Here is a 9,295-nt window from a genome sequence, read left to right as displayed (position 1 = left end):
TGAGACACTTATCTCCAGTTAATGACCAAAAAGCCAGAAATGGAGCTGTGGTCTATGGTGGAGTGCCAGCCTTTGGTGAAAAAGCAAAGGGGCAACTTAGGGACCCAGTACTGGCGTAAAATAATAAGCAAATTTGAGGCCAGTCCAGGCAAAAAAGTGTGAAAGACTCCCATCTCAGCCAGTGGCTGGGCAATACTGACACATACCTATTATCCTAGCTTATGGGGAAACTCAGTAGCTGGGTGTGGTGGTACATGCCTGTCATCCCTGGTGACAGGGGGAAGCACAAGCAGGATCAAAGCCTAGGTCATCCCAGACACGAAGTGAGACCCTGCCTCAAAAATTACTAGTGTTAAAGGGATTGGAAGCATGTCTCTAGTGGTAGATGGCCTGCCTCACCAGCACGAGGACCTAGCTTTAGTCCCCAGTACTTCTAAGAGAGAGGGAGGACTTATTTGTTGAAGCCTTTTCTCTTGCTGGTAGATCCAGTGGTTCAGGGTCATGAGAATTCTGATTAAATGGATTAACTCATTGATAAATTCATAATTTGATGGCATTGGGCAACGATGGGAGAGGGTCCTGATGGGAGAAAGTAGGTCACTGGGTATGAACCTTTGAAAGAGGTGCTGTCCCTGGCTCCTTTCTGTTTCACAGCTCTCACATATCAACAGCCCTCTCCCTTTAGACCTTCACACACACCACTCTGTTGCATGCGTGCCACTCTGTTACAGTGTCTTACCAGGGAGAAGGAGAAGAAAGATAAAGGAGGGTGAGCGTACACCTGTAATCCTAACTACTGAGGAGGCTGATATCTGAAGATTGTTATTTGAAGTCAGCTGGGGCAGGAAAATCCATTAGACTTTTATCTCCAATTAACCACTAAAAAAGCTGGAAATGGAGCTGTGGCTCAAGTGGTACAGCACTAGCCTTGAGAGAATTGGGAGTGGGGAGAAGAGAAAGAGGAAGAGAAGAAAAAAGACCATAAACCTGTCATCCTAGCTGAGATGGGGAGGATCACATTTGGAGGCCAGCCTTGGCATGTGTGCAAGACGCCTTCGCAACCAGTAGCTGAGTGAGGTAGCGTGAACCTCTATGCATAGGAGGCCCAGAGTTACAGGACAGACAAGGCAGAAAGAAGCTGTGTACTGCAGTAACACAAGAAAAATACTAAAAGGCAACCAATAGTGCTGTGGCTCAAAAGGTAGGGTGTCAGCCTTGAGCAGAAAAGCTAAGAAACAGTACCTATACCCTGAGTTCAAGCTCCATTACCAGCACCAAAAAAAAAGTCTTCAAGGCAAAAAATTGCTAAATCGTATTGCAAAATTTAAAAAATATATCGGGACATGGTGATACACACTAGTCATCTCAACTACAGAAGAGACTATAAAGAGGATTCTGGTGGCTGCCCGTGGCTCACACCTGTAATCCTAGCTACTCAGGAGGCTGAGATCGAGGATCATGGTTCAAAGCCAGCCCAGGCAGGAAAGTCATTCAGACTCTTACTCCAAAACATTACCTTCCCCCACTCCCTCCCCCACATACACAAAAAGGAAATGAAGCTGTGGCTCAAGTGGTAGATTGCTAGCCTTTTTTTTTTTTTTTTACCAGTCCTGGGCTAGAACTCAGGGCCTAGGAACTGTCCCTGAGCTTTTCTGTGTTCAAGGCTTAGCGTTCTACCACTTGAGCCACAACACCACTTCTGGCTTTTTTTGTGTGTATGTGTTACTAAGGAGTCGAACCAGGGTTTCATGCATGCTAGGCAAGCTCTCTACCACTAAACCACCTTCCCAACCCCGTTGCTAGCCTTGAGCAAAAAAAGCTCAGGAACAGAGCCCAGGCCCTGAATCCAAACCCAGACCTGCAAAAAAAAAAAAAGAAAAGAAAAGGGAAAAAAAATACTGGTTTCTCTTTTCGATTGCCCTTGCTAGGGGACCCTCTGATACTTGTCTTACCACTAGTTCATTTTTACTAGCTTTCTGGTATTAGCATTTATTGTTTTCGCATTATACCGATTCATATAGCCTATAGGTCTTCGTAATACAAGTTGAAAATCGTTCATCCAAAATCCTTGGGACCCAGTGTTTTTGGATTTTCAAATATTTGTATATATATAATGAGATGCCTTGAGGATTGGACCCAAGTCTACACATAAAGTTCAATTATAATTCATATCTGCTTTATACATATGGCCTGAAGATAAATTTATATAATTCTTAAAATTTTGTGCAAGATAAAAAGGCATCCTACAGAATGGGAGAAGATCTTTACCAGCTATATGTCCAACAAGGGCCTAATATCCGGAATATATAAGGAGCTCAGGAAACTAACACACACACACACCCTAAATCAATAATTCAATTGATAAATAGGCAAAGGAGCTAAATAAAAGCAGCAAGAATGGCTTCTTTCCAGAAGAAACAAAAATAGCTAATAACACATGAGGATTGCTCACCATAAAGGAAATGCAAATCAAAATGAGCTTCTGTGTTACCCTGATGAGAATGCCACATATGCTATCAGGCATACACAGGGAGGAGGAGAAATCAACTCTATTGTACTGTTAGTAGGAATGTAAACCACCTAATATGGTGTGGAGATTCCTCAAAAAAAAGAATTAGCGGGGCTCAGAAGGTGGCTCAGTGATAGAGCGCTTGCCTTGCATGCATGAGGCCCTGGGTTCGATTCCTCAGCACCACATAAGCAAAAAGGAAAAAGCCGGAAGTGGCGCTGTGGTAGAGCACTAGCCTTGAGTTGAAGAGCTGAGGGACAGTGCCTAGGCCCAGAGTTCAGGCCCCACAACCGGACCCAGAAAAAAAGAAAAACAGAACTAGCTGGGCGTTGGTGGCTTACATCTGTAATCCTAGCTACTCAGGAGGCTGAGATCTGAGGATCATGGTTCAAAGCCAGCCTGGGCAGGAATGTCTGGAAGATTCTTTATCTCCAGTTAATCACCAGAAACCCAGAAAAAGCAGCTGTGTCTCAACATGGCAAATAGCTTAGGAACAGTGCCCAGGCCCAGAGTTCAAACCCCATGACCACAAAAAAACACTACTACCACAAACACAGAACTGTCATAAGATACAGCAATATCATGCTTGGGCGTCTGCCCAGAATATTACAAGTCAGAATATAGTAGATATTTACATGTCCATGTTTGTTGTTGCACTGTTCACAATGGCAAAGTTGTGGAAACAGCCTAGATGCCCTACAACAGATGAGTGGATCACGAAAAATTTAGTGCATGTATGTATACAACAAAATTTTGCTCATCTGTAAGAAAGAATACATCAATTACAGGGAAATAGACCTAGGAAAAAATAGGCTCATAGAATCAAACAGCACATGTTTTCTCATGTGTGGAAGTTAGAGCTAAACTATAAACATAGGCCTAGAGGTGCAGCCAGTAGAGAGACTGCTTAGCCAGCACAAGGCCCTGAGTTCAAGTTTCAGTATCACAAAAAATAATAAAATACAAACATACATGATAACATATACAGTGTTGTATGCATTATACACAGAAATTGATTAAATGATGGTATATTTAGGGAAGGAGTCCAGTGGTGTAACTCCTGAACAACTAATGAACTGTTTAACAAAATGAATACCAAGAAACCAAAACATGTTTGGGTGGGGCTGCAAACCAAGGGAGGAAGTGTGAGTAAATACGGTCACCTGATGTAAAATTTAAACTGTGGAACTTCTTGAGGGTAGGAATGGAGAAAGATCGGGAGAAAGATGGAAGAGTTGACATTGACTGAGAAGCATTGTATTCATAAGCTGACTCTGGGATTGAAATTCCTTTGTACAACTACTTAAATTAAGTAAATAACCATCTGAGCAAGATAACCATTTGATTTTAGCAGGCTATCAAAAGGAGCCCCATAACACACATAAATTAAGACTCTTAGCATGGTTATTGTTACTAGAGTAAACTGGGAAGAGGAATGAGAGTAAGAGCTGGAGATACATGTCTGGAGTTTGTAGTAATGTAGGTGACAATAATAACTTAGGGCCAAACTACTGACAGAAGAGGTAGTGAAGTTGGATTTTGGATGAGTGAATGCATAATAATGAGGAAATAAAAGAAAATATGGAGTATGGCTCTAAAGGTTTCGGATCTGTGCAAGTGGGAAATGGACTTTCCCATTTGCACAGAAGCAGGAATATACTTGTTAAAGATAAGTTTTGGATATAAATTGAAATATTCAACATCTAAACATTATGATTTGGTATTTCCACTGAGGTGAATGTATATATAGAAACAGCTTGAACTTCTGAATATTTGGCTTTTTTATAGTGAGTATGTATTCATGTTTTAGGTAATATTAAAAATGAGAAAACAAGACACCTGAAGGGGGGGGTGCCACCAGGAATTCAGTGTATATCCTACAGAATTAAGAGAAGTGATGGGAGGGCTGGGGGAAAACGTTGAGAGGGATGACGTTGCACTGCTTTGCTAAATGACAATTCCATTGTATAACTACTTACAGATAAAAGATAGGTTAAAAAAATGAGGGATGGCTAACATCCAAAGAAGAAATGTACTCATTACCTGACTTAACAAATTTTTAACCCCTCTGTATAACACCTTAATAATAACAATAAAATTATATTTTTTAAAAAAGGAGTGGTCACAATATGTGATAGAATAGTTAACATGCCACCATAGAAGACCTCCAAGATCTATAAATAAAGTGAACCAAAGTAAAGTGAAGAACAAAACAGACATTGGTCTTACAGGTGTAGTAAATCTAATAGTCTTTGGAAAAGACTTTATGAGTAGGAAGGCTCTGAAGGCTTTTTGTCCTCCCCCTCCCTTTTTAAATCAGGTGAACTTAGCAGTTTTGTGCATATTGACTTTAAATGTCACTAATTTACATGAGGATAAGATTATGGCCTTTTTTTCCTTTGTACCTCTGTATTTTTTGCATAATTTTTTTTCGCCAGTCCAGGGGCTTGAACTCAGGGCCTGGGCACTGTCCCTGAGCTGCTTTTGCTCAAGGCTAGTACTCTACCACTTGAGCCACATCACCACTTCCAGCTTTTTCTGTTTATGTGATACTGAGGAATCGAACCCAGGGCTTCATGCATGATAGGCAAGCACTTGACCACTAAAGCCACATTCCCAGCCCCTGCATAAATCTGAAGTTCTAGTTTTTTTAAATATTTTTGAAATGTGAATTTGTGGCAGAAATTTATACAGCTTTAGAGTAGGATCTTGTAAGCAAACTATATATGTACATATATGACTAGATAAAAAGATTAAATGTATATGTTAAATCATTGAGTAAGTTTTTTGAACTGATTAAAAAATTTTAAATTGTTTTGTAGACTATGAGAAGACAACGAAATGAAGTTGTAGTTGAATTAAGGAAGGTGAGTCTGGTCGATAATTCTAACATGTAGCAGATAGCAAATATGTTAGTGTTTTAGTTAAAATGTATAAGCTATTGTATAATGGAGGTTTATTTACTGAATATAGTTATGCCTTTTTCAGTCTCTAATGTTCAATGCATCTTCTTTTGAGGAAGGAAAAAATTGCCTAAGTTTGAAAAGCTATTGAAATTGAAAAACTCTTAAAATACAGTTTATCCCCTGGAAATAGATACAATCAAGTTAAATGATTGTTTTTGGCAATTTTACTGGGCTTTATAAAGTATAAGTCATAGAGGTATTATTACACTAAATAGTTCTGCTGTTAATAAGTAGTTATACTCTCTGAAGGTAAAAAGTTAAAAGTTAATTAAAACTTTTATCCACTTTTCAAATGTTAATTAATTGTAAATTTAAATGTTTTAAGTGAAATTAAAATGGCCCTTGAATTTTTGTAAGACATGATTGATTTTTGTCTCGTTTTAAACTGCCCAACATCTACTTTGATTTTGCTTTTAGGTGATGAGAGAAGCTCCTAGATGATGTGTGTGTGAAGGGTTTAGTACTTTTTAAGTGTGTGTGTTTGGTTCTGGCTTAAAATATACACCATCCTTTCTAGTAAAAAAAAATTTTTTTTTTCGTAGTTCACAGTACATTGGAAATGTAGTAATTGGAATTTGGGAGTCAATTTGTGGTCAGATAAGTGTTTAATTCACAATTTGGCTTAAGTTTTTGCATTGGAAGTTTTTTTCTTTTTAAGGCACTGTATTTCAGTTTGAAGGCACTTGATTGCCTGACTTTGTGAAAATATGCATCTTGTTCGTATTCTTAACTGAAAGTGTTTGTGTGGTTTTCTTGTGTGTATGTGTGTGTGTTTTATAAGAATAAAAGAGATGAACATCTCTTGAAGAGACGGAATGTACCACATGAAGATATCTGTGAAGACTCTGATATAGATGGTGATTATAGAGTGGTAAGTTACTGCTATTCTAGTAACTTAAAACTATCAATGAAAGGTTTACAGCTGTCCTCTATTAAGGTCTTTTTAATTTTGTTTTCTTTTTAACTTTTTCCTAGCAAAATACCTCTTTAGAAGCTATTGTTCAGGTAAGTTGAATATTATTACCTTTTGTATTTGTTGTAGTCAACAACTAGTTACTGTGTATCTATATCATGGTCATTGTTTGTTTTTTATATAGAATGCTTCCAGTGATAACCAAGGAATCCAATTAAGTGCAGTTCAAGCTGCTAGGTAAGTTAAATCTTAGAAACAGCTTTAAGTAATAATACTGTCTGTCAAATTTAACTTTATTGGCCATGGGTCACTCCTGGCTAGTAATCCTAGCTACTCAAGGGGCTGAGATCTGAGCATTATGTCAGATTCTTTAGACCCTTATCAGGTAGAAGATAATGCTCATGTTACCCAAACAGTAAGTTGAATTAAAGCATAGTATATCATTGTATATGACAAGTAGACACTAAATGTATGGCTACATGTACACTCCCAATAACTTCCCAGAATATCAAGTCATTTTGTACATTACTATTGGGAAACCTATGCTGTCATACTTTATAGGAAAAGAAAAGCTTCTGAAACATTGTATTAACCAATAAGTTAGAAAACACATAGTTGTACTATGATACAATACAGGATTGCTTGAACTCTGGGCCTGAGTGCTGTCCCTCAGCTCTTGAGTTCAAGGCTAGTGCTCTACCACTTGAGCTACAGCGCCACTTCCGGTTTTCAGGTGGTTTATTGGAGATAAGAGTTTCACAGACTTTCCTGCCCAGGCTGGCTTTGAACCATGATCCTCAGATCTCAGCCTCCTGAGTAGCTAGGACTACAGACGTGAGCCACTGGCGCCTGGCTAGGATTGCTTTTTATATTTATGAATATAACAATAACATCACGTTAGGATTGTTAGTAGAAAAATGATGTGAGTGATCCTAGTTAGTATAGTTTCAACTGGAATAAAACATTTTCACAGGTGAAAGTGTCTTAGGCTTTGGAGGATAGGGAGAAAAAAAATCACAGAACATTTCTCATCAGAATGGTGAAGGGTTGGTGCTTGGTAGGGGAAGAAATTCTTCTCAACATGAACTCTGCAAGAACAAGTGTCCTTCTCCTGAGACAGCCCTTAAGTATGTGCTCTGTGGATCCATGGGAGATCCTGAGACTGTCTTGAGAAACATACAAGAGAAAATTGATTTTCACAATAACTCCTCTAAGATTTTCTGGGAGTATGACTCATTGGTAGAGTATACCTAGCACATATGAGGACCTGAATTCAAATCCTAGTACTGCCAAAAAGTTAACTCCAAGACTATGTTTTTTCACAATAATAAAGAAACAACTGAGATAGATAAAACAAGTCTTAACACAAATCAGCACAGTAGCCCCGTGATTCCATATTATTTGTTATAGATATTATGTCTTTTATTGTCAAGAATGAAAGTTATTTCTCTTTAAAAACTGTCTTTAGTAAAGCAGTAATTTTTTTTTATTAAGTAGCTATACACAAAGTTGGCTCAATTATCTTCATTAAATCTTCTCCCTTGTTTTCTCACATTCTTAATTGAGAAAAACTGAGTTAAGACTTTGAATGGAGGTGTGACCAATTTTATTTTATAATGGGGTGAATTTATTTTTGCTTGATACGTTTCTGTTTGTGCTAAGCACTGTGTTACACTAATAATTCTATATGCCATGGTGGCACTGTGATTTATGTGCTGGGGAGGTGTGCACACTCATGTAATTTTTCTTTGATAATTTTTCTCCTTTTAAGAAATTTAGTATATAATTGAGAACGTAGAACTATGTAAATAGTGGTTTTCAACAGCAAGTGTGAGACTACACTGTGTAAAAACTCAAGGGTGTTATTGTGTAATGAACACATGGAACTGGAACTGAACTCTGAAGTGACAGAGTTTGAGTAGCTGGCAAGGTCTTCCTAGTGAGGAGAGTAGGCTGCAAATGGTGTAGAAATTAGATTTAAATGGTGTAATAGAATTCCTGTTATAGACAACAGGATTGATTAAATGGGGCTAACTGTGCCCTCGCTTCCTGTATATATAAGGAGATGATCTGGTTAATCTTCCTTTTTTTATATATAGTTCTTTTTACATCAAATCACATGACTATATTTGCTCACCCTTCCTCCATTCTGGCAAATTTTTGTTAGGCCTTGATTTTATATTTTTTTATTTTTTTGGGTCCGGTCGTGGGGCCTGAACTCTGGGCCTGGCACTGTCCCTCAGCTCTTCAGCTCAAGGCTGGCGCTCTACCACTTGAGCCACAGCGCCACTTTCCGGCTTTTTTCTTTTTGTTTAGTGTGGTGCTGAGGAATCGAACCCAGGGCCTCATACATGCAAGGCAAGCGCTCTACCACTGAGCCACCTTCCCAGCCCCTGGCCTTGATTTTATATAGCAGGCATTCCAGTGATGGAGTGAAGACTTGTGTTAGGCCACACTGAGGGCTTATCAGCTAGACAAGCAGTTTCCTACATATTAAAATGGGTACTGACAGACTTGGTGGCTCATGCCTATAATCCTAGCTATTCAGTAGACTGAGGTCTAAAGATCAGGTTGGAAGCCAAGCCCAGTCAGGGAAATCTGTGAGACTCATCTCCAATTAACCACCAAATGGTAGCACACTAGCCTTAAGCAACAAAATTCAGGAACGAAGCCCAGACCTTTGAGTTCAGGCCTCCAAGACCTGTACCAAAAAAGGGAGGAGTAGGGTGCTAGGTTTTGTTTTTAATCTTACAAGCTCCATGAGAAAATGGTCTGTCTTGCTCAACTCAGTATCTCTAGGAGCTCTTCGTTTTCTTGTATATTCCGCAGTCCATTTGTCTTTAGTTGCTATATGAGTATCATGCCTTTATGACTTTCACATCAATGCATAGAATAGGATAAAGAATT

General features: G+C 38.8%; 1 protein-coding gene across 2 annotated transcripts in view; it reads left to right on the top strand.

The window, feature by feature from the left end:
• The first annotated feature begins 5,331 nt into the window (after nt 1-5,331).
• The window catches only part of Kpna4 (karyopherin alpha 4 (importin alpha 3)), a 34,767-nt gene continuing 30,803 nt past the window's right edge, over nt 5,332-9,295 (top strand). For both annotated transcript variants that reach the window (XM_013016239.1, XM_013016238.1), the window contains exons 1-4: nt 5,332-5,376; nt 6,257-6,346; nt 6,451-6,480; nt 6,573-6,625. In XM_013016239.1, coding sequence (XP_012871693.1) covers nt 5,335-5,376; nt 6,257-6,346; nt 6,451-6,480; nt 6,573-6,625 — 215 coding nt within the window. In that variant the 5' untranslated portion in view covers nt 5,332-5,334. The remainder of the gene's footprint in view (nt 5,377-6,256; nt 6,347-6,450; nt 6,481-6,572; nt 6,626-9,295) is intronic.

This window comes from Dipodomys ordii, unplaced genomic scaffold (assembly GCF_000151885.1).
Source record: "Dipodomys ordii isolate 6190 unplaced genomic scaffold, Dord_2.0 Scaffold30, whole genome shotgun sequence".
NCBI classification, from domain to species: Eukaryota; Metazoa; Chordata; class Mammalia; order Rodentia; family Heteromyidae; genus Dipodomys; species Dipodomys ordii.
This window is presented reverse-complemented; position numbering and strand designations above follow the sequence as displayed.